Source organism: Mus caroli, chromosome 6 (assembly GCF_900094665.2).
Source record: "Mus caroli chromosome 6, CAROLI_EIJ_v1.1, whole genome shotgun sequence".
Taxonomy (NCBI): Eukaryota; Metazoa; Chordata; class Mammalia; order Rodentia; family Muridae; genus Mus; species Mus caroli.
In genome coordinates, this window is record NC_034575.1 from 85,517,105 (window position 1) to 85,543,503 (window position 26,399).

General features: G+C 44.2%; 1 protein-coding gene and 1 pseudogene across 1 annotated transcript in view; both read right to left on the minus strand.

Annotated features, from left to right (window-relative positions):
- Positions 1-26,399, minus strand: part of Chchd6 (coiled-coil-helix-coiled-coil-helix domain containing 6) — a 203,595-nt gene that overhangs the window by 70,498 nt on the left and 106,698 nt on the right. The window contains exon 5 of the mRNA XM_021164904.1: positions 15,580-15,663. Coding sequence (XP_021020563.1) covers positions 15,580-15,663 — 84 coding nt within the window. The remainder of the gene's footprint in view (positions 1-15,579; positions 15,664-26,399) is intronic.
- Positions 23,977-24,188, minus strand: LOC110296443 (annotated as a pseudogene).

Genomic DNA, 26,399 nt, shown 5'->3' on the forward strand with positions numbered 1-26,399 from the left:
TGACTGTGAGCATCCACTTATGTGTTTGCTAGGCCCTGAAACCCTACTTTCTAACAAGTACCCCTACTTTAATGTCATGTATGTGTGTATGTGTGGGTATGTATGTGTATGTCCTTGAGTTTAGTCAGGGTTACCTGTTGGGAGTATGGGGGGATGTTATTAACTGCTGATATAATTTTTATGTAAAGAAAACAATATGGTTTAAAATTCAAATGCACATAAAGTCTCTTATCAGACAAGCAACCCCCCCATCTTCCTCTTACTCCTCTTCAGCCTTGTCAGTTCATGGCTATTCTTCCTGTACTTCTTTGTGAAAAATAAGCAGGTTCATACCTTTGTATTCTTGCTGCCCTTGTTTTAGCAGAGGCCTGAGAGTCTGTTAGCAGTTGATGATTCACACCCCAGAGACTCCCAGTACTCACAACCTGGAAGAGTCTCCTGTCAGCACCCTCAGAGGCCACCATCTGTATAAACCCTTTCTCTCCATTCTGTTCATACTCTTCAGTCTGTCTCGTCCCTTGACTGTTGTCAACCTTTTCAGATGTTACTGATGCAGGGTGTTTTTCCCCCCAGACTTGCCTCATAATTTCAATCATTTATGTGTATGAGTCTGTCCGATACAAACAAGGAATCTGTGCATCCTAATGCAGTATCCATTAGAGTTGGCTGGGAGTCCACTGATAGATAGGGCTGGCCAGAGGATATACACACTGGGTGCTGAGGTGATGTGCTGCTTATGATCATATAAGTGAGATATTTTCCACAAAACATAGTCGATAAAACATAAAATGTTAACAATTATACTTCACCACTTTTGAAAATGTCACAAAATAGAAACGATACTGAACACTGTCATAGTGCTGGCAGGCTGCTCTGTTACCTCACAGTTCACAGGAACAGGCAAACATCCCTGGAGGTTTGGACTGACTCNGCTTCTTCTTACTGGAGGCAATACCCTTTACACTAGTTCTTTCCTGGATTCTCTGAATAAGCCAGGCCTCTTTCCTATTCCCTCCCCTCTCGGCACAGCCTCAGCACAGGGACGGGGAAGACCCTGCCTTGCTCACTAAGTTCATACAACAAGCATTTCTTGAGTATTTCCTGAGCTGCAGGCTGCAAGAGCTAATACTTATGAAATGCTTGCACAGTGTCTGCCACACACAGGAGTGCAGTAAATATCAGTCTTTATTCTAGACAGGCAAAGTCACTGGCTGATATCCAAGAAGCACCAGCAAATTAGCAGATTCTACATTCTAGCCTCTTATTTTGCCAGAAGCTGGTGTTCTCATTAGATGCCATTAGAACAGCAAAGATACTTGCCAAAGCTGACCGTTTTAACAAGCGACAATGAAGTGACCTACATTCCTCCCGGGAGCTACAGGAAGCACAGGCGCCTACAGGTTTTCAGGAAGTATTCCTTAGGGAGAGTGTGTGTGATAGTAGAGGAACTTTTAATACTCCCGATCATCTCAGACAGAAACAAAACACGGTGTGCTGCTTCTAAGAAGGCCTTTCACATACCCTGTGACTTGGGTAAGTAACTTGAACCGCCCTAAGCTTGAGGCTACAATCTGGGCTTTCAGATTTGAAGATCATTGCCTGCCTTTGCACTAATTGGCTTTGCTTAGACCAGCACAAAGTATATCAACAGTCCTTACCTGATGCTCAGCACTCCTTAAAAACACTATAAACCTGAACACACCTCATATGGCCTGTTTTCCACTGGCATTCTAAACATATAAGAGAAGGCTCTTATCCTATGGTGTTCAGATGCCACAATGCCACAATGCCACTGTGGCCGGGCAGTGTACCCCTGGCCAGCTGAAAGCTCCACCCTCAGCTTTCCCGTGCTCAAAGTGGACCTCAGGTGGCTTAACCAGGAGGAAAGATACTATTCCTGGCAGTCTCTAATGGCCAGTCTGTTGCTGAAGGTACACAGGACATGAATCTCCCCAGGATCTGTATTGGGTAAATACTTTTCCACAGGGCATCCATCTTTTCTCTCCCNCTTCCCTCCCNGACCCCCTTTCTGCCTGAGATTCTGGTATTTGATGCTGTGATACTTAAAGATCTTTTTTTTTTTTTTTTCTTTTTTTCCTGGCCTGCAGTTTGGGACAGGAAAACAAAACCATTCAGTCTTGGGACGTGGAGGCCAGCACAGGACTTCTCCAGGAAGGTTCAGGGAAGGTGTCCTGAGTCATAGGATACAGAGTCTGACTGGCACTTCCAACAAGGCTCAAGGAACATTGATGTCTGTAGAAGTATCAAGTGAACCCAGAAGTAGGTCAGTTCGGCTGGTGGGAGTATGGGTAAGGTTGGGATTGTGAAGCAGTAGCTATGTGATAAGAGTATCCTGTGATCAGAGCACAGGAAAGGTCACCTTGTGTACTCACTGAGTCTAGAGCTAAAGGCCAGGAGGTCATTAAGGCCCAGTGAATAGATGTTGGCAGCAGAGATGGAAGGTGGTCATTTTTGACAGTTTAGAAATGACTGACATGGGTAGTGGGGGAAAGGCCCACTAGATTCTGCATTTCCTGATTATCTGTCAAAAGGGCACGGTTTGGGAGTAACAGTGAGTGGAGCACACATACCTGTAGACAAAGAACCCGCACACAGTAGCACTGCAGGAGTCTTCAGTCTTGAATAGAGCTGGCCACCTTGTAACTCTGATGACACTAGTTCCTTATAGCCCAGTCTACAGCACAAGCTCCTGATAATTGGTTTCATGACATTTTTCTTCTCAATGAACTCCATCCAGTTTGTTTTGTTTGCTTTTCCCTTTGGAACAGGGTTTCTCTATGTAACAGCCCCACTGTTGTCCTGGAACTCCTGACCTCCATACTGGCCTCAAACTCATAGAGATCTGCCCGATTCTGCCTCTCGTTAGTGTTAGAGTGTTAGGATTAAAGGTGTGTACCAGTAGGGGCTCTTCCAGAGGTCCTGAGTTCAATTCCTAGCAACTACATGGTAGCTCACAACCATCTGTACTGGGATCTGAAGCTCTCTTCTGATGTGTCTGAAGACAAGGAACAGTGTACTCATATACTTAAAATAAATAAAAAATTCTTTTAAAAAGGGGGGGTGGGTGGGATGTGTGCCACCATTGATTGGTTCCAGTTCTTAAAACTTACTTAAGGTTGTTTCATTGTGAACACTTGAACCAATTTGAGAGAGTGATAAAATTGTAGGAAATTTATTTTGCAAATAAATTTCTATGGTAAGTGGAAGGAATCCCAGTCATCTCAAGAGGGTCATGCCAAGGATGAGCCAGATGTACCTGTGACTAACTTTTCCCAGGTGACATGAGATCAGTCTAAAGGGGCCATGATTGGGCCAGGGATGCAGAATAATTAGAACAAGGCATCCAACTCTGCTGGCTGCCGGGTCACTTCCCATTTTTGATGGCTCAAATTCCTGCCACTGCAATATAAAAATCATAGTTTAACAGTGGAGGCAAAACCACAGACTTCAGATTAGCCAGTGCTGCGTTTAAACTCTATTTTCACCATCTACTCAGCAACTCTATGCACCATAGCCCCAAGTTCCACCATACAATGGAAATAGCTGCATATACTCAAGAGACCTGTGGCAACTAGAGATAAAGCCCCTGGCAAAATGCCAAGTACTGAGACATGCCACAAATGGAAGTTAGAGGAGGTTCCTTACATGCTGGCCTAAAATGAGGCCACGGGAGAGAAAGAAACCTTCCCCCCTGCCCGCTTGAGGTGATGCTTAGGCAGACCTGCAGAGGCCCCAGAAACAGCATGAACCAGCAGGTCTTATCACTGCACTGCAGCAGCCCTGACTCTGGATTAGGTTCCCCTGGCTAGTCAACCCAAACCAAGTCCTGGCAGAATTGGCACCTCATGGTGTCCTGAGCAAGGGACACCTATAGGCCAGGGGAAGACACTAAACACACCTGGAACCTTTCTGTCATCAGAGACTGAAGTCTCCCTTCCTTGGCTTTTCCTGAGCACACCCTGCTGATATCTGTGAACCATATCCTGAATAATGAGCTACAATGAGGCAGCAAACAAAGTAAGACACAGAGGTTTCAGAGGACAGCAAAGGTCTAACAGGGAAGTCAGGCACGGGACCATCACCACAGTGCATTCCAGAAAATGGTCTGTGGTCTCTTTTTGGCTCCTGCATTCTCTTCTACCCAGAGAAGGTTTTTTAGAAGGCTTATGACAGTGATTCTCCTACCTCAGTGTTTCCAGTTATGGGCATGTGTCATCACACCTGGTAAAGCCTACAGCCTTTACCAAACACCTCAGGCTGATGAAGTGCTAGAAGCTGCTCTGCAATGGGGTTNTTGGACCATTCTGGCACCATTGCTGGTCTCGTGCTGAATGGCTCCACATCATGGTCTCTTCCTGGTGGAAAGCAACACCCTTGCCCTTGGTCCCTTACTAGCTGAACACAGTACCATCTCCTTAACTGTCTCCAGATGTTACCAAGCATCCCTTGGAGTCATAAACATCCCTGAGGGAAGACCACACTCTGTGAGGGCAAGAGTTCAAACATGCAAGCAAACACACTTGAGAAATAAAATGTTCTTAAAAGGAAGGAGGAGCTTGTGAGCTGTCCCCACCCCCTGAAGATCATGACACTCACTGATTGTAGCTCACAGGGTGAAATAGATACAGGGCCCAGTGGAACAGACCAGTTTGTAGGAAGGGAGTCCATGAGTTTCATAGGCCTCCCTAGATCTGAGTTAGTAGGTACTTTTCTAGAAATACCTGTTTCCAAAGGAAAGGAAAGCATAGAACTGACATTAAGGAATGATCCAGGCATGTAAGGAAAGGGTCAGGAGAGCTGAGGCCTGGAAAGTTGAGCCTTTAAAAAAAAAGGAAAGGGGGAAAGAAGCTTTTAAAATTGGATTAGGAGTGATAAGAGCAGGAAGGGTTGGACTCATATTGGGGTGAAAGGTGGCCAGTTAGCAAGATGGAAAGAAAGAACTCCTAAACTCNCTCTGCTATCAAAGAGAACAATCTCCTGACTGAGACTGAATCAAGCACTGATATGAGGGAATTGAAGCTCAAGGCAGGAGAGATTGCAAGAGAACATTCAGTCACACTAAATGAATTCAAATCTCCCCATTCAGATGCATCTGGCCTCAGCTTGGATTCACTCACAGGAGAGACTTTGGGGCTGCAGCACTCCTGAGGATTCAGAGTAAATGGGAAGATGCCCAAGACAAGCAGTGTCCAATTTATCAAAGGGGAAAAGGACAGACCATCACTAATGACAGATAGGAGAGCAGATGTAGGGTGTCAGATATTGCCTAGCCCAGAGCCATTTCCCTACCTTTTGTTTTCACATATTCTAATGAGAGACAGGAGGGTCATGAGTTCNAGACAGAAATGAGGGTGAAGAGAAGTTCTTTCCAATTCTAGACACAACACACATGCCCAGATGGTAGTGGTGACCCAGTGACTCTGTAACAGCTTTGTCACTCTTCAGGGTAGAAGAGAACCAGTGGCCACCACTGTGCCCTGGAAAGCAATTTGGTTTCATGTAAACAACAGCAATTGTCTATCAATAAGATGAACTGAACCCATGAGCACAGAAGGAAAGGAAACTCTTGGTTTCCTAGCTACATCCTGGCAGGTCTGGCCACCTCACGCCCTCAATTCCCTAAGAACAAGGACTCTAAGCTCAGCAGAGGTGACTCATTGACATAAGGTCAGTTAGCCAGAGCCAGGGCAGAAGTCAGATCTGGGTGAGGCTATGGATTCCATCACTGATAATCACCTAAGGGGAGATAACAAGAGGCTTGTAGCATCGCTAAGAGCTCTGATACACAAGAGCTTTTAAGACAGCACCAGAGTTTCAAATCAAGAAATGGAACTATGTAACTACTAATAAATATGATTTTAAAATAATCATGACAAGAAGAGTAAAAATGGACAAGAAAGAACATTTAAATTTAATCACAAAACAGATAGATTACCAATCTCTAGCTGCCCAAACAGCCTGTCATCCCAGCTACACAGGAAGCTGAGGTGGAAGGATCATCTGAGCCAACCCTGGGCAAAAGTGACTCTGTAAATCATAAATAAATCCCACAAAGAGTATCTTTGAATAAACGTACCAGNAAAAATGAATCTTTCTAATAATAAATATTTTAATCACTTGTTAATAAACATATCACTTTTAAAAAGACCTATAAATCAATTAAAAAACACAAATGACCTAAAAGAAAACGGCTGGCTGATATAAAGAGGCTATTCCCAAAAGAAAAAAATATAGGGTCAAAACAGTGTTTCCAAAAAGATGTTTATTATGCTGATAATTGTAAAGTGTAGTCACTCTTACAAGGGATAAGATGCTGCAATGGCACAAGTGTGGGGAGCAACCTGAAAAGTCTTTTCACTGGAATATATTCCTGAAGAGAATCTGGGGATAACCATTAAAACCAATTGTGACAGAGATGATAACCTTCCATGTCATTAACAGGAAACCACCAAATAAACATAAGAGATTCCCATCATGCCCTTGTCAAAAGGAACAAGTGAGATTGATGTGCAGAGAAAGCTGGTATGTAAAGTTTTCCAAGACATATTGTTATACTCAAGCTACAAAGTAAGTTGCAAAATAAATTGCAACTCTGTTTGTGAACATCTATGTCTGTACTGTTGCAGTAGTAAGGCACCAAGCAGAGAAAGTATTTGTAGGAAGCTACCCCAGGTTGGATCTGCAGCCAGCCATGTTTTCCACACTTTCTGCAAACAAGCATTATATCTGTAATTCATTTAAAAGGTGATGAGGAAAATATTGCACACATAAAGTCAGGGGAACCAGCATTGCCACACACCTGTAGTGGAGGGTGAGCTGCATTAGCATGTCCTGCATGTATCACCTCTGCCCCTGGAGATGTACAGAACTCATGACCCAGAAAATGTAAGTCTAAATATGCATTTTTTTTTCTAGAAAACCAGTCCAGATGGCTCTAATGCTGGGAAGACCTAGCACAACACAGTGTACTGACAGGTAACTGGTATGTAAGGCACGGACAAGGGGCAGGGAGCTGCTAGTTACACTAAGATAAACTGGATGTGAAAGGCTGACGGCAGAACCAAGAACTGAAGGACACTGGGAAGCATGTGTGCTTATGGTCCCATTTCTACAATTACTGAAATGTTACCCTGGTCTGGCTGGGTAAGTGAACACTGAGATGAACAACTGTCACTTTTTTTAAGGGCAGGCTGAGTTAGGTAATTTCCTTTTAGTCTTTATGCTTATCTGTATTTTCTGAATTTCTTCTAACTATGAACACATATTATTTAAGAAATAAACAACAGGCAATTTAAGGAGAAGGCAATGTTATTCCATGGCTGGGTAAATTCCAAGCAGATGGCCCAGTAATTCCTATGACACACGTACTCAAGCAGAGTTTAGGGACTGGGAAGGCAGCAAAGAGCACCCAGTGCCATTCAGAGAATACTCTCCATCTCAGGTCCACANAGGCCTGGCTGTGTATACTGCTGCATGCTGACCTCTGGGTACTTCAGGCACTGAGCTCTGAACTCTGGGGACAAAAAAGGGGAGGGTCAAAAAGTGAATTAGGTAAGCCCATGACAGGGAACAGCTTTGTTGGGACAGCAGGCACATGTAGACAGCACAGGGAGCGGTAGGAAGGGGCTTCCAAACAGGCAATACTTGTCAGGCTAGGAAGGGCCCCGAGACACAAGCCCAACCCAAACCAGAGTCTTGCAGCCTAGGCTGAGGAATCTTGGCCTTGTCNTGATTTGCAGTGGAAAGACAATGAAAATCTTGCTGCACAACTGGATGCTGGATCATGGGTGGAGTCCAGGAAAAAAAAGTACAATAGTGGGAAGGAAAGACATGGCTTCAGTTCATATAAGAGACTACCAGGCTGCCATGATGGAGGGAGCATCAAGGTGGGCCAGGAAGCACTAGCTCAGTGATATGCGGAGGACACAGTCCCCAGCACTAGGTCACAGGATACTGAATCCCGATGTCAAGGGTCCCTTTTTGGCCTCCCACTACCATATCAGCATGGTCAAATCCAGCTGATCTTGGCCTGTGAGGGGAGCACTAAAAAGGAAAACATGGGAACGGTCCTGGAGCAACTATTTATTGAAAACTATTTAACAAAATCCTCTCCAACTGGAAGAGGTGACAACTTGCANGTGTGATGAAAAGCCACTCCTGGCTCTCCAACCTATAANTGTCCATTNAGGAGACTTAATGTGCTGCGGGGACCAACATAAAATACATGTGAGCAGGAAGCACTGCATATTGTGGCTACTGTAGGAATGCACAGAAACTACTCCAAGATACTGATTGAGTCTGGGCTGAAAAGGACCCTAGCAACACTAAAGAGCAAACAACACAAATCAGTAGCAGTAAGCAGCAGTTTAACCACAGGGCTAGCCTCTGACCTGGGTGGCAACTCCCTTTCCTAACAGGGTCTCCCAGCATTTAATTTAACTTCTCTGGCTCAGGTTCCATGCACTGAAGGAGGAAAAAGGGCAAGTCATTGTCATGAAAAAGCCTAACTTGTATGGCCATGGGCTTCAGAACTAAGAATCAACTGTAATATGACTGTTGGATAAAGACTTATACCCCAAACAAATAGAAATCCAAATATCCCGGAAGAGGGTATTTTTGGAAAAAAAAAATCGAAGGAATTAATGTCTATCCCCTGANGTAAGATGAGGACATTGTAGTTGCATAAGAATTCCACTTTTGAGACTTATGTGAAGTACCCAGGGAGAAAGGCCATGGTTGCTGGAAATTGGCTTTTAAGGTGCTTAGGCAAAGAACAAGGCAGAAGCAACCATGCCACGGGGAGGGGTGCTTGCAGTGCTCCTGTGTGCTCCACTCAGGAACCTTCCCCAGCAACAGTGTTGACTTGAGCCCGGCAGATGCTAAATATTGATTCCCTGAATTCAGGTGGCCAGGACCTCAGGGCAGCAAACTCTAACTGCTATCTGTAACTCCACCCAACTTGTGGTACCACTGCTGTGGATGGCCATGCCAGTTCACTGCCCAGTAGGCTGGTGAGAGTCCCCACTTCCTGGACTTGTTTGAGGATGGGACAAAAAAAGAATGAGAATGAACCACTCACACTATGCTGACCTCTGTATCCCCACTCTGGCTGCATCTCTCTCAAGGTTTCTCTCTGGGAGTCCTTGTCACTTGTTTCATCTCTACAAAAGTGCCCTGCTCTGCATCTCAGTGGCACCTCTGGGTAGGCCTCCTGTACTCAACAGAGGTGTCTAATGGACATGTCTGTGCAGCTGTTCTTGCAGCAATAACAAGCTTACTCACTCTGTGGCCTGATCTCTTCACTCCTAAAGAACCTGTGGCCATTTGTTGGCATGCCCATTTCTGACTCTGGATTAGCTTCTGCTGGACCCTTTCCAAAAGGTGATAGGAGTGTTCCTTTCGGATATACAGGTTTTCCACTCCTTTCTCAACTACAAATATACTCTTGATGAAACTTCTTGAAAACACAGCCAGCCCTTTCCTCCTCACATGCCTACCTCTCCCCTATAAAGCCCAGTGTTAGCTTCTCCAGAGAGGAGGACTGACAAGGCTCCCTGGGTGTGGCTCACAAGTCCTGCTACACAGGCTTTCTTGGGTCTATGCTCTCTGGCCCCACAGAATCCAGCCTGTTTCCCACATTCTCTTCCAAGCTGATGTAGAGAGGCAGCATGGTGTGGTGAAAAGAGCAGACTCCATCTATCAGCTGCATGGCTTCTGGCAGCTTGCTCAGCCTGTTTCCGAGTTCTTTCATTTGTAGAACACATGTAATATAATCTAGCTTGCAGGGCTGAAGCCAGGATCAGCGATAACTTATGAAAGGGGCCTGGCACATGGTACAGGCTCACAAAATCAGAGTGACTATTGTCTTGTAGGATCCACTCCTCTTGCTTAACACTTCTTAATCATGTGCTGGACATTCTGCCTCATAAGCACATGNCTAGAATTAAGCTCATCACNGGCCCCAAAAGCAGTAGCTCACATGACTTTCTTTCCTTCAATGGTACCATTATTTTTTTTTAAAGATTTATTTATTTATATGTAAGTACACTGTAGCTGTCTTCAGACACTCCAGAAGAGGGCGTCAGATCTCATTACGGATGGTTGTGAGCCACCATGTGGTTGCTGGGATTTGAACTCCGGACCTTTGGAAGAGCAGTCGGGTGCTCTTACCCACTGAGCCATCTCACCAGCCCTGGTACCATTATTCTTATAGGCTTTCAAGCTCAAATCTCTCTCCAGCTTTCAGGCCTTACAGACTTTAAAACTATCTAAGGCCACACATTTCAGTGAGGTCCCTCAAAATCACATGCCAATTTCTATTCATCCCCACCTCCGATGGCCTATGTGTGAGGCACCTCTGCTGAGGCTGGGCCTCCACCTTTTAGGCTGCCATGGCATCTTGGTCATTCTCCAAACACTGCTTCCACTAAGCAGCCTTCTTGGCAAAGCTCCCTTCTTCCCCTCCAGAAACCCAAATGCATTTGTTTCCTGTTTATGTGCACATACTTTGCTCTCTTTATTCTGGAAAATATTTACTAAGNCCCTATTATATGCCCAACACTGCATTCCTGGCNCCCACCGATGAATCACCCTTTCTTAATGACACTGATCAGGACTGTGCTCAACAGCTTTTAAAGGAAGGAGAGAAAAAGCCATAGACACTAGCATGGACTAGTCAATGTGGTGTGTGCTGTGTGTGCTATGATCTGTGGGAGGGCCCCAGGCCCCAGGAGAAGGGAGAAAGCAGCAGAAGATATCAGGCACTCCCTGGTGGCCTTTCCTCCTCAATGGCAGTCCCTTTTTTCCCAAAGCTAACATACTGATAGGTGAATCTTTCGTAGGTCAGAGAGTGGATCTTGGTCAACCCATGTACCTGAAGTGACCAGTGTCCCACCCCCTAGCTACATATCTTCCAGTCAGGCTGTCTCCACTGTTCAACCTTGTAACCCTCAGATCTGCTTTGCTGTTTTTATGCAGATAGATCACACATATCTCTTCCACACCTGGCCTCTTTTACTTCCTTCACAGGGTTTGCAATCTTCATCATTGCTGTCTGCAGCAGCACGCTGCTCATTCTTGCTCTTCACTGGATAGATGAATGGATTCCTTGATTCTGGTCTTAGGCTTTCCTGAGCACTGCCCCATGGCTTCTTCTGGAGAATCTTTTGCATCACTAGGTACATCCATACCTGGTCATAACAGACCTGGACCTCAGTTTCCTGAAGTGGCTTTGTCAATGTACTCCCACGGCATTGTCTGAGACTCTCACCTGCTCTCACCTCTCTCATGGTGGCCTTTCTGCTGAGTGTACGATAGTGTCACCCTGTGGGTGAAGGCCATGCCTCCCTGGTGTGTACATGCTCACTAGCAAGTGAAAACATTGTGGATACACTGATTGACACCCCAAGAGACAAGGATGCCTGTGCCTAGTCAGGCAGGCTTTGTGAGTGTGTTAGTAAGATGGCTGATCAGGACTGGAAAAGGAGGGAAAAGGGTTGACCATTCAGGAATAGGCAAGCAGGATGTGTACAGACGTCTGTGCTAGGAAAGAGCCAAAGTCTAGGAAGAATACAAACATTTCTGAGTTTTGTGCTTTCTCCAAATTCAGTCTCGGAAGCTAGTTTACAAGCTTTCTCCTCTGTGCAGCTGGCAAGTTTGGGAAAGTGAGATGAGGTCTTACAGAAGTGGGGAGGGGGTTCTTTGTGGCCCAGAAACTAGAGCATGAGTATCAATCAGTTCTCTCTATTCCAGAAGACTCCACAAGGTGGAGCCACACATTGCTTATGCCTCACAACCTCCCCTCCACACCAGAGGATCCATGGCCTGCCCCAATCCTCACCACCTCCCCTCCACACCAGAGGATCTGTGGCCTGCCCTAATCCTCACCACCTCCCCTCCACACCAGAGGATCTGTGGCCTGCCCTAATCCTCACCACCTCCCCTCCACACCAGAGGATCCATGGCCTGCCCCAATCCTCACCACCTCCCCTCCACACCAGAGGATCCATGGCCCGCCCCAATCCTCACCACCTCCCCTCCACACCTGAGGCTTCCATGAAGCAACAAACTTGAATCGATGTGGAATGGTTATGTACTTAAAATTAAAAAAGAGGAAAGGGTGAAAATAACATTAAAGAGAACTTATTACTTATGTCAGTATGCATCCTAATGTTTGCTTTACACAAATAATGACTCATGATAAAATAATGGGCAGATAAACACCATACTCAGCATACTTGTTGTTCCATTACCAAGGCTGAACTAGAAGATGTCTACAGGACCTTAAAGCATACTTGTCCCCTCTCTTACTCNGTTCAATGGGTGGCCATGGTTAGTCACAGTCAAATGAGCTTTTACCAGCAAAAGTGGTCAGCTCTGTGGGCTTTTCAGGCATTTCACAGGAGTCACTGTGAGAAGCAAATGCACTGGCTTAAGAGATACAAGTCACCCCAGCTGATTCTGGGCACACTGTGGGGATCCTACCCCAGTTTGTTCATCTCCTAGAACAAACATGACAGCTAAGTGCATGCTCAGCTGGAGTGCAAGCACGATGGCAAGAGATCCTCTGAGCACAACTCTGAGGACAGTGAGGGTGTCACCTACCTGCTGCATGTATCTAACACACAATAAACATTNTCTTGGTGTGTGAGAAATGCCAGTGCAAACTAGCCCCAGCCCCCTGCACAATGCCTTGCTTGTGGGACTCCTGGTAGGCATTCATAAAAAGCCTTATAAAGCCCAGAGAGGAGGTTTCTCCATCTCAGAGAGCAGGAGATGAGGACAGACCATCTTCAGACTGAAACTCACCTCTGCATACCTAGGTTCAAACTCACAGCATACATGTATGTACCCATGAACATGCACCAATCCCAAACTAAAGAACTCACTATGACACCATATAGGATCCCAGGTGGCTACAGGGCAAAACCAGAATCTTGTCTAGGGCAACATTTCCATAGGTACTGCCTACATTAGTCTCCATTCTCTCTTCACAGACAGCACAGATGAGTCTATCTTAAAGATGAAGAAATGGAGACATAGAAATGAGAACTGCAGAACAACAGAGACAACCTAGCCTTTCAGACACTGATACCCATGCTCTGTCAGCTCAGCTGAATGGATGACTGTCTCCTGTGACTAGTGTGCCTACAGTTTTTCCTCAGGTGCATGAGAACATTGGCCCATGTCCTCAGCAGTTTACTGTTATCCTTGGCAAAATTCAACACTCTACACTTATAGCTTTCAACGTGGTACACTGTATAGTTATTTGGAAAGTTTGTAGCCTCTCCTTCCACACTAAAAGGTCATCATGGCAGAATAAACACAGCTGTATAAAAGCACCACAAAGTCTCCTTCTCCTGGACCATGAGCTTGGATGGTGCAGACTTTCCTTCCCTACCTGTCATAATGGCCAGGGGAGGCCCACATGGAAGCCCAGGACTGGCCCCAAAATGGCAGAATTCCAGCCTGAGGACTCCACCATTCCACCTTACTCTTGCCTTGCCCTGCACCCTGACTTGTTCAGAGCTCNAGAATAAGCCCTTCTCCTCCTGGGCACGATCCCACTCTCCATGCCATGAAACCAAATGGGGTTCCACTGTCCACATCTTCCCCACTTACTCTTAGATCAGGCTCTGTTGTCGGTGCCTAAGCTTAAAGAAACAGAAAAGGAAAAGAAAGGGAAGAGAGGAAGAAACAGGAAGGGGATGTTGAGGGAGGGGATGAGGAAGGATGGGGAGAGGAGGAGCATGATGGCTGGAAGGTCTGGGAGCTGCAAATGGCAAGTCTAGGAGTGTTCAGCAAACAGAAGCCAAACTGAAGAAAAGCAGCATCTATAGAGAGATTGTCCNAGGCTGTACTTTCCTCTTCTCAACCATTACCAGAATGGGCTTATCCATGGAAAAGATCACCCTCCCCACCCCCACACCTCCTTTCAGAACTAATACAGGTAAGCCTTACTCCTCGGCCTCCCTGCAACCCCACTACCTCTAGCCTGATCTCCATCTGCTGGGATGTGGGGTATTTTCCTCTCTATTGTTGCCAGCAAAGCACTACCAGAAAGGAGAGCATACTTATGACAGCTCCTGTCGAAGCGTAGAACTATTCACAAGCATGTAAACTTCTCTGTGTGAGGAGTGGGGTACCCCTTTCCCAGCAGTAGGGAGGAAGAGTGAGGTGGAGGAGCCTGCTGGGAATATTGCCTCTCCCATGGCAGAGCAGAAACCGGCCTAACAGAGAAACCCAGGAGGAAGAGGAACGAGATGAAAGGAAACCAGATTTAGAGGGGGAAAGCTGCTACAAGGCCATTTCCTCCCACCCTACAGAAGCATGTGCACAAGCTCGGAGTAGCCAAGCCCAAAGCAGAGATGAGGAGAGCACAGCAGGAAACAGTACTGCACATACAACCAGAAAGAATATCTCCATGCCTGAGAACATATGGGCGACTGTGATAATTAGAGCCATAGCTGGTGGATTTTTTTTTTCAACTCCTTTTTGTAATCCCAAATCACAATTCTTAACATGGCATGCTACAGTCAAACCTGCACACGTGCTGCTTTGTGAAAGCTGGCTCCTTAAAGGCCGTTTGGCACTGCTCAGGCACGTGCTTAGGACTGCAGGGTATCACTGTCAGGGCTCTATCCTCAATGCTGGCTTTCCTCTACATGCCTGGCAGAAGTGGGCAAGCAGGTGGCTGTGAAGCAGGGAGCCACCGCCCCTTGTCCTCATTACCTGGAAATCCAGAATCCACACTTCTGCCAGACTCTACTGTGGCATGCTGCAGGAGAAAACCCCCATGGAAAGCAGGCCCCTCAAGCAAACTGTCACTTTCAAAGCTCCAAACCATGACAAATGACAGGAGAAGACTTGCTTGCAATAGCTGGTGGCTCAGATTGCTTGGCATGAGAAAGAATACTTTTCTTAGGCATGAGGAAGAATACTTTTTNAAAAATTTTCCAACCATCTTTTCCCATGTTATAAGCTATTTCTTTGGAAAATCTGTCATAATCAACAAATTAAACCTCCCAAAGTAAGCACATTACCAAATAAATTTTCAATCATAAATTGCTAGCATTTAACAAGGTAAAAATGCCTGTGACTCTGGCATTCCTGGCTCATCCTCAGCAAGCATGCAGCAGCAGAGCACTTTGATCTTCCAAGTCCCAGGAGAAAATCGATGATACAACTTTAATGCATTTGTACAGCAAGGCTTCATGTTATTATTATTTTTATCCAATGTAGCTTAACTCAGGTAAGAAAGGGACACTNGGTCTCAGCACNGCCCTGTGGTGAATGTGAATTACTTTTCTAAAACTGGATTGTAGTAGAGCCAGCCACATTCACAGAAAATGGCCAATTAAAAAGCAATTATCCCCTTGATTGCAACTTGTTGAAAGGCTGGGATCGTGGTGCTCCTGTGGAGGCAAGAAGATGGGCATGTCCACAGGGTGACTGGTGTTGGAGTAAGCCAGCATGAGACCTGCTGTTCTCCCATCATGGTGGTCGGCTCTGGTCAGGTACCTTGGGACCTATCCAGAAGGAACCAGGCCTGAGTNTTACCTTTTCCTGGATGCGCCCCTGTTGCTCCTTGTAGAAGGTGTCACGGCGGCTGAGCTCGGCCTCTCTGTTCTCCAGTTCCCTGGCCTAGTTGGAGGAGAACAAAGCCTGAGTTAGCTGGCAGCAGTGGTGCTGAATGAGTGTCACAGGGAGAAGGCAGCTGACATTTCTGCTCACAGTCATGCTCAATGAGAAGGACAATGGTAATGTACACAGAGCCTACGCTGTGGATGGTCATGCATATGTGTTATTCTCAATTTTCACAACAGCCTTTCAAAGTGGGTAATTAACACAACCATTTTGCAGATGATAATCACTAATGTTTCTTGAATGCTTACTGTCTGCCAAGTCCTGTTCTACATGCTTTTTGGACATTTCTAGGTTCCTTCCAAAGCCTAAGAGGAAAGCAGGGTGTACTAAGCTAGTCAGGGTCAAGAGTCACAATGGATCCCCATGACAGGAGATACAACAGAGGGAGCAAGTAACTATTCAACAGCTCACAGCCAAAGCATGAACTTCAAAGGACTCATTCAAACACATCCCTTAGGTGGGTAGAAATATATACCCTCCTCTTTAAGACTCTACCTCTCTTCCTGTACATGGGGACTCCTGCCATGATAGCTCAGCATATAGGACACAGAGCTCACAAAGCAGAGATGAACTTGGACCTGGCTAAAGCACCAAGCTGCCTCCAACCTCACAGATGGGAAAGAGCAGAGTTTGGCACTGTTTTTGGAATCCTGCTATTTGGTAGCACACCATGCCACTGTCCTACATGCTGAGCTATCATGGCAGGAGTCCCCATGTACAGCAAGAGAGGTAGAGTCTTAAAGAGGAGGGTATATATTTCTACCTACCTAAGGGATGTGTATGAATGAGTCCTTTGAGGCCAGCTTAAGAGAGCCTCCCTCCTTCAGTCATAACTTTGAGAGCCCAGGTGAACAGCTTGGAGTTAGCAGCCTAGGGGTGCAGCCCAGTCCTCTCCTTAAGTAGCCAAATGACTCTGAACTACTTCCTTGCTTGCACAGACCATCTCTCTAGAGCAATGGCTAAAACTAGAATAGAAGTGTTCTCTGCTTCCCATGCCTACAAGACTGTCTGAAAGCTGAGGGTACCCCTTAGAAATGAGCAGGGTCAGAACAAGGCCTCTACACAGGTCCACAGCATTGGGGCAGCTGGGAGCTTAGGGTAGCTGGGAGTATGGACTGGAATACCCACATCTTTACTGGGCTTTCCAGTACTATGTATCAAGTTCCATTGCCTCTGTCCTCAGTATACAGATGCAGTCATCATGGGCCTGAGAGGTTAGCACAGTCTGGGGTACGTGGACAAGGAACATCACTCCTAATTGTCATCTACCCATATGAGGACTGTGTGAGCAAGCACTGCACTAGGCTCCTGGTGGCACTTACCCTCATCACCCCCAAGAGCACAAGCTTATCAATGACTGAGGCCTACTGTGAACATGAGTCCACATAATTTCCAAGTCCTGAGCTTTTTATTTTAAGCTACGCTATGGTATCTGCAGAGGAGTCTTAATCCCTCAAAAGTACAAGAGAAGAAAAGGGGTAAAGATTCTGAAAGCCCCCTCCTTGGCAGTGATGTACCTGTTGGCTTAGAACCTTCTAGAATAGTGCAATAAGAGCTGCCTGCATACCAGTGTGAGCATGCACATACTAAAAGGGCTGGAGAAAAGGGCCAAAGTTTAGGTAATGCCAGGCCANGGGCTGGACAGAAAGATAGGCAGTGGCCTCTCTAGTCCTGGGTAAGCTGCCTTCCTCTTATGTACTTCCCCTTACCTGTAAAGTGGAGCAAAGAAACAACTTGGCTCCCCAGAGGCTGAAGAATCTAGAAATTCCAAGAAGGTCCCAGAATGCCCATGCTTCAGCAAAGCTAAACACAGACAAGGGACTGTATGCTGGGATTTCTCATAAGATCTTTCAAGAAGGCTCCTGGAATGCCTCTGGAATGCCAATACTCCAGCAAAGCTAAACATAGACAGTGGACTGAATGCCAGGGATTTCTCACAGGATCTTTCAAAGCACGATGATGAGCTGATGAGGCTGTGTCCCAGGCACNCAGGCATGNCTAATATGTGTGTGGCCTCTCAGTAGCCCAGCACCAACTGTGAATGATCTCTGGTGCAATCAGAGAAGCAGCACATCTGATACAATTAAGCAGCCAGTATTGGAATATCTTGCAGGGCGCGGACCTGCCTTTTCTGACCGGTAGCTCCAGCCAAGCAGAAATATGACATCTGAAGGCAAAACTATCATGAGACTCTTCATTTGCTGTTCCCTGGGGGATACTGGGGCAGGAAGGACAAGGAGGCTCATCCAGGCATGTACCCAGTCTCCAAATGACATATTGTTATCTATTCATACTGAACACTCAGACAGCAGCCACTAGGACACACATCAACAAACATCTGCAGAAGTAAAGCTCTGGGCAAAGATGCCTTATCATAGACTTAACTGCCTAGGCTAGAGCCTGGAACTTACTAATGTCTTCATGCAAAAGACTATAGTAAGGGCACTATGTCCTTTCATTACCACCTGTAAGGCTGGTAAGGAAATCTCCATGAGCAATAATAGCCAGGAGGTAACTCAGACAAAGCTTACACTAAGAAGGCTTCCTAGAAACAGATATTTCTCCAGGTAATATTTAAGTGGCCATCATGGTCTCAGCAACTCATTGGCTGTTCCCAAGTGTCTATTATGAATGAGGCATTCCTGAAAAGGGGCCTCAGCTGTATCAGATGTGTTCATGGAACTCAGTCCTGATAGGGAAGCAAATATGTGCACTGATAGTTTTGGAGTCTGATGTACTGGAGAGATTATGACCTGATAACTGACCCAATAGCAGCAAGCAGATTGCCATTTTGTCTAAAGAAATTCCCACTAAGTATTTGAGGAAAATAAATACTAAGTCAAACCAAGTTTATTGCTTCCAATACACAGGACAAATGATGACCTGTGATATGATGATATCACCATGATGACAATGTGCACAGTGTAAGGCAGGCTTTGAGCAGGAGTGGAAGGGATCTTGAGTGGATAAGTAGAGGACCTCCTTCTATCAGACAACACTGAGTATGCACTTTGATGCACCACTGTAGCTCCACACACAGCAGGGGCAGAGAGAACACATGCCTGAAAAGACATAGTCAGGTCCAAAACCAAGATTAAAGAGCCAACACAGAGGGGATACTCAAAGCAGTAGGCAGAGCAGGAGCCACAGGCCTGCTGGGCTGGGCAGCCAGGACCAACCTTACAATCTTGAAGGATAAAAATAAACCCTGCTCTTCAGAGGAAGAGCAGAAACCAATCTGGACATCTGGAGCTGAGCATGAACCCTGAAGCAAAAAGGAGGCATTACAAATGTCCACAGACCCCCCTCCCTAGCACATGGTTTTCTGTTTGCTTCATCCCAGACAGGTGAGAGGCCCCAGAACCAATGCAGGACAAGAACANCACCCACTTTCTGAGGCCTCTGCAGTGTATCATCACAGCTGTGCAGACAGAAAGAGGAGCTGGGCCTGACCTAGTAGGTATAAGCAGTTAGAAAAATGCCATCAGGGTACAAAGGCCATGCTGGAGGTGAGAGGGAAAGAAAGCAGCCAGACAGGTCTCACACTGAGAATCTAGACTCATTTGGGTGAGGAAATATACTAGCAAAAGTGGTAACTGAGACACAGATTCAACCCAGATCAAACTAATGTCATGGGACAATGTCACAAGGACAAAAAGCTTTTTACTCTGAAAGCTTTAAATATAGGAAAAAATGATGTAATATAAAGTTAGATAGCATCACCAAGCTTCAACAACCAAGAACTAAGACACCACATGCTCAAACACACAGACATGCACAAATACCTGTCCCAAGCATGCCAACAAGTCATGTCATCTGTGTAGGCTTCAAGGTGCTATTCTAAAAGACAAGGACTTTTATGCTCCTAAACAGAACAAAAGTATCACCTTAAAAATAAAATAGGCTCATCAAATATGCAGGGTATTAAAATCTCCCACTGATAAGATATTTTAATCACTGTTTAAGTTGTCCCAAAGACAAATGAATGACTTCTAATTTTATTATTATTATTATTAGGTATTTTCTTCATTTAACATTTCCAATGCTATCCCAAAAGTCCCCCCCCAACTTCCCTGCCCTTCCCCCTACCCACTCATTCGCACTTCTTGGCCCTGGCGTTCCCCTGTACTGAGGCATATAAAGTTTGTTAGACCAATAGGCCACCCTTTCCACTGGTGGCTGACTAGGCCATCTTCTGATACATATGCAGCTAGAGACACAAGCTCCAGGGGGTATTGGGTAGTTCATATTGTTGTTCCACCTATAGGGTTGCAGATCCCTTTAGCTCCTTGGGTACTTTCTCTAGCTCCTCCATTGGGGGCCCTGTGATTCATCCAATAGCTGACTGTGAGCATCCACTTCTGTGTTTGCTAGGCCCCGGCATAGTCTCACAAGAGACAGCTACATCAGGACTTCTAATTTATAAAAAAGAAATTATGAGCATGAAATAGGCAAACCCCAGAGGACATAAATATTCAGTTCTTCAAAAATAAAAACTTCAGTGTGATACAATAAGTCATAAGCATTGGGCAGTAAAGGGAAATAAGGGAAGTGGGCATGGTACTGAGTGCAGCAGGTGGGGGGTGGGGGTGGGGAACAGAAATGAAGGAGAAACTTGGAACTGGCCGGCACAGGCAAATGGCTACCAGGACAGCAAAAGGATGGCAGAGGCAGAGTCAGAGGGCAGGGGTCCCTTAATAGTAGAATGCAGTCAAGAAGGCAGCATCGAGCACGCTGAGAGTAAAGATAGGGAGAGGAGACAGGGAGCAAGATATAGAAGTAAGGAGACAGGGTTTGGAGAAAGGTAGGCAGACAACAGTAAAGAGAAAACACTGAAAAGCCTACAGAAAAAAAAAAATGAGCTGTTACAGAAATATGTGGTAAGCCTCCAAGAGGCAGAAACTCTCCTCCAGTTCCAATTCAGGCCTTGTATGGTTTCCTTCCCTAAGAGTGGGTTGAACTTGGAGACAGTGCTAATCAGCAGGGTATGTCAAACAGTGTGATGTCACTTCTGATCTCTGTTTGGCTCTGCTGCTCTCCTGTCCCTCTTGCTTACTCTTAGCCCATAAATTTCCATGTTCTGAGCTGCCCTAGGGAGATTCTCATGTGATAATGAACTGAGGGCTATGAGGAAGGGAGCACAGCCAGCAGCCAGGGAGAAGTTGAGGCCTGCAGACCCTCATCCTTCCAGCAGCCAGAAGGAAATATGCAAAGGTCCTTCCTCCAGGGAGGCCTTCAGCTACAATGGCTGCCCAGGAAAACACCTGGCCAGCCGCACTGAGAAGTCTAGAGGCTGAAAAGCACCCACAGAGTCAGATCTCAGATTTAACAGTGCCAACACCACCGTGCACTGATAAAAGCCCCTTAATTTTTAAAATTGATATTTAGCAATAATTATAAATTTTAAATTGATTCATCTCATCCTTAAGGAAAAAAGATGATCACTTTGGATAAAAGAAAAACCAAGTAGATGTTACCTCCAAGAGATCTAGACATCCATACAAACAGTCATACAGAACACCATCAAACCCTTCANTGGAAAGAAAGAAATACTGTAGTGTGTGCTACTTTATACATAAAAGGACTAGTATTATATTAAAAATCTAAAATGTATGTGTGTGTGAGAGAGAGAGAGAGAGAAACACTAACACCACTAAGAGATAAAATACTAAAAACAAATCCCCAACAGTTCAGATACCAGAATCAATACACTATGCTGACATGTGAGGGATCTAGCAGAGAAGAGAAGATGTGAATGAAAAGTCAGAATTTTACAATGATGGAAATGGCCTCCAATAATACAAATCTGCTGCTGATAATCTTACTGAGGATTCCTTACATGTGGCTACCTTGCTTCCTTTGAGATTTGACTTTAGCTTCTTCCAACACGATTACCAAGGGACTAGGTCTGCGTCTGGGATCTCACAGTCTACATTGACACAGTCTAATGTTTCAGGAACCTGTGGCAGGGATTTCAAAGCCTTTGCTTTTCTTTCTATACTTGACACCAGTTTTTTGCCTAAATAATCACCTTTGCAGGCTGTTGAATAATGGCTATTTTTCAACAATTATTTATGGTTGGTTTTAGACAAACTCTGGGTGGGGGGGTGTGCAGGGGAAGTCTGTAATGAGACTGAGTCGGGTCAAATGAAGATGATCTTTTAAGTGGGGTCTTTCAGAGAAACAGGAGGCATATAACAACACTGATAAGAGTGCCAGTGATAGGAGGCTGACACACTACCTGTGAGCTGCTGTTTTTGAGACTATCAAGGAGCTTTGAAGAGGGAGAGATGGAATAGAGCCAGTTAAAATGACCAAAGCTTTGCTGTTCTGATTAAAAGTCTCCCATTTTCTTATACAAATGTCCTTGCATTGGATTAATGTTCAGAACTGTGACAAAGTATCAGGTTTACTTGCACTCAGGAGGCAAGAGATCACATCCAAAGACCCTTCTAGGTCTATGTGATCTGGCTGGAATACACATACTCCTTTAATTCCAGGAGACAGAGGCAAGCAGGACTTTGAGTTCAAGGCCAGCCTGATATATAGAGAGCAAATGATCCAAGCATAGTGGTATATGCCTTTAATCCTAGCACTCAGAAGAGAGAGATGTTCAGATCTCTGAGTTCTAGTAAGTTCTATCCAGTCAGTTTGTGGAACTCAGATACAGTTTTTACCAGGAGAGTTTTACAGAGACAGGTTGAAGAGAGAAGCTAGAAGACAGAACGAGCCAGAGAATGAGAATGAGTCAGAAGATTAGAACAGATTGCTAGAGAGTTAGTTTGAGGCCAAGTGGAGTAACTCAGTTAGAAGTGAGAGAAGCCAATTTGCATCAGTCAGCTTGGAGAGGAATTTGAGCCAGAACAGCTGAGTTGACCAGCCAGTCAGAGCTAAGAGAAAACTACAAAAGGTGAGCTTTATTCAGTATTAAGTCTCAGAGACTGAACACATTCTAGGCCTAGATTAGATTGTACAAAGACTAGAAGCTTCCAGGACTAGGCCTAGGTAGCAGATGGAGGCTACAATCCACGAAGACAACATTTACTACNAGTGAATTAAAGTTACTTTCACAAGGATCCATAAAGAAGATCCAAACCAAAATAAAACTGGAAATGAAAAAATTAGGTTGTCAAACAAAAACTTCAAAGGGAAGCCTCACCAAGAGATTACAAGGCATGGAAGAGAGAAAGCCAGGCCGTGTAGACAAAGAAGCAGAAATGGATAGGTCAAAGAAAAAGTTAAATATAAAAATATCTAGGCACAAAACATTTAGGAAATCTGGGGCACTATGAAAAGACTAAACCTATGAATAAAAGAGAAAAATCTTAGGTCAAAGGCACAAAAATATTTTTAAACCAAATTATAGAAGGAAAATTCACCAATCTTAAGAAAGAGGTGCCTATCAAGGCACACGAACTGTACAGGACACCACATAAGCAGGACCAGAAAAGAAATTTCCCATAACACATAATAATCAAAACACTAAATGTACTGAATAAGAAAAAGATATTAAAAGCTGTATGGGAAACAGACAAAGTCACATATAAAGGCAGACCCATCAGAATAACAATTTCTCCATGGAGACTCTGAATCTAGCAGGATCTAAATGGATGCACTACAGACTCTGACAGACCACAGATACTATCAATCACAAGCAGCAGGGAAGGAAAACATTCCACGATAAAACCAAATGTGAGCAATTTGTATCTTTCAATCCAGTTGTTCTGAAACTATAGTGAAAACTTACATCTGAGGAGGTTAATCATACCCAAAAGGACATAATAAAGAAATAACCCCATAATAGTACGTCAAAAGAAAGGGGAAAAACATCCAAACTACCATAACAAAATAATAGAAATCAAGAAACACTGCTCACTAACAAGTCTCAACAGTAATGGTCTCATCTCCTGAGTAAAAAGACACAAACTAACAGACTNTGAGAAAACAGGATTCATCTTTCTGCTGCATCCAGGAAACACACCTCATCATCAAGGATAGATACCACTCCAGAGTAAAAAATGGAAAAGGTATTCCAAGCAAACAGACTCAAGAAACAAGCAGCATAGTAGCTATTTTCATATGTGAAAAAACAGAATTCAAACCAAAATAAAACAGAAAAGATAGGGTAGGACAATATATACTCAATAAAGGAAAAATCCATCAAGAGGATAAAACATCTATGCACCAAACACCAACATTTATTAACTGAAATTTCATTTGTATACAAATGCTTTATTTAACATTTGCAGGTTAAATAAACATTAAATAAACATCGGCTAAGTTGTGGATATTTGGGACCCAGCAGCAAGGTCAGCACAACCTCTGAGCTTCTCTTTCTGACTCCAATAGGGTGAGTTCACCACCCTCTCGAACAGGGCCTTTGACGTTTTGGATGATAGAGAATGGCTGGTGTCATCTATAAACTCCACATGCACCTGTGTGCAATGTCCCTGAGAACTGGTTCTCCTCAGCACTTTGTTTACCCTAGCCAGCTTGAGGGGCTGCATGCAACTTGTGTCCATGATGGTGGCAATCTGGCGAAGAGCTGAAATTTCATTTGTTATGGGACAGAAAAACTTCTGTATTACAAAGGACACCATCACTCAGCCAAAGTGGCAACCAACAAAATAAAAAATATTTTTTAAAACAATTACATATCTGATAGAAGGTTAGTATCTAGAATATATAAAGAACTAAAAAAAAAAAAAANAAAAAAAAACTGAGCATTAAAACAATGACCAAAAATAATCAATTTAAAACTGGGGTATAAAACTAAGCAGAGTTTCCAAAAGACGAAATGCCAATGGCTTTCACTGAACACTTATATAAGTGTTCAATAGCTTTAGTCATAAGAAAAATGCAAGTTAAAACTTCTTTGAGATTTTATCTTTCCCTACGCTGATAATAATCACAGATAAGATAAGATAAGATAAATAATCACACATGCTGGTGAGGATGCAGAGAAAGGAAATACATAGTCGTTGGAGATGGGAGCAAACTGGAACAACACTATGGAAATCAGTGTATGGTTCCTCAGAAGCTAGGAATTCATCTTCCTCAAGATCCAGCTATCACTCTTGGGCATATACCCAAAAGACTATGTTCTATGACAAAGATTTTTGCTCATCCATGCTCATTGCTGTGCTATTCATAATAACAAGGAAGTAGAAACAACTTAGATGTCCATCAACTGATGAGTCGATAATGAAAATGTGGTACATTTATACAACAAAATATTTCTTAGCTGATAAGGAAAATGTAATTATGAAATTCTAAGTTAATGGAGACAGAAAAAGAATCATCCCAAGTGAAGTAACCCAGACTCTAAAAGACAAATACAGTATGTTTTTTCCTATATGTGTATGTTAGCTCTGAAAATGTGTTATAATCTGATTAATCATGCAGGTGAGATACTTAGAAAGGGACCAGGGCAGAAGAGATCTCCCAAGGAAGAGACAACAGAATATATTGTTATGGAGATTCAAAGTGGAAGCTACAATAGGATTAAATTGGAAAGGGGATGGAAGAGAAGGGTAAAGGAGGAACTATGGGGAGAGATAACTAACATTATAGGTTATTTGAAAAACCATATGGAAGTGTACTGTAGAAGCTTCCTAATATAAAAGGAATCTAAATGAAGTTATCAAATAATAAGGGAGACAATGCCCCAATGAGACATCTGTCACCAAACGGTAGGAATGGGCTACATCTTGTTGAGTTGTTGGACAAAGGGGCCTCACGGAAAACTGAGGCCGTTAGATATCATAGGGTTTGTGAAGACTATGGATTACCCTCCACAACCTGATGACAAGACCCTATTGCTGACTACAACACTTCCTTATGTCAGTGGATACAGAGAAGTAGACTGGTGCCTAACTAGAAGCGTTATTCCTACTGACTAGGATTTATGGCACTGAAAGGTATTCTGAATGCTACTAGAGAAGAAAGGAAATTATCCATAGCAACCAGGTAGAAATACTAAGGCCCACAACAACGACCTGTTTGCAAAAACATATTGGTCTAATAGTGNCACAAATGCTATAAGAGTAAACAATCATATCTTGATTGGATTTAAGGCCTACTACATGAGATGAAACCCATACCTGACAATACTAAAATGGCCAAGAATATGAAACAAGATAGGTCTTGGGTCTAGGGGAAAACCTAATACTATTATTCTGCATGAGGAGCAAAGCAATAAAAGGACTCCTGATTACATACTGCTATACCACATAGATCAGTGACTTGTTCAACTCACATCACAGAAACTTCCTCTTGCAACAGATGGAAATGAACACAAAGATCCACCCCACACCCGCTCACAGATCAGCTATCTATGTGGAAGAGGAGAAGAAATATGAGAGCCTGATGACTCCAAGGAAACGTATCTTACAAGTACAACAGNACCAGTGTACATATGAACCTAAGAGACTAGAATAGCACACATAAGACCTATATGGGTTCAAGCCAGATGGGGGTCTCATCACTGAGAGGGAGAGGTGGATATGGGATCCAATCCCTAACTAGAAGCTATCTGCAACCGATTGCTACTTGAAAATGAAAATCAGTTTTTCTCAATGGAGTCCAGGGCACTGCCTCATGCCTAGGAGTACTTGGCCAACAAAAAATGGACTCAGTGGTAGATATTTCTGTGGATTTTTTGTTTCATTTGCTTTGTTTTGACTTGTTTTGTTTTGTTCTAGTGGTCTTCTGCTTTGTTTATGTTTTTTTTT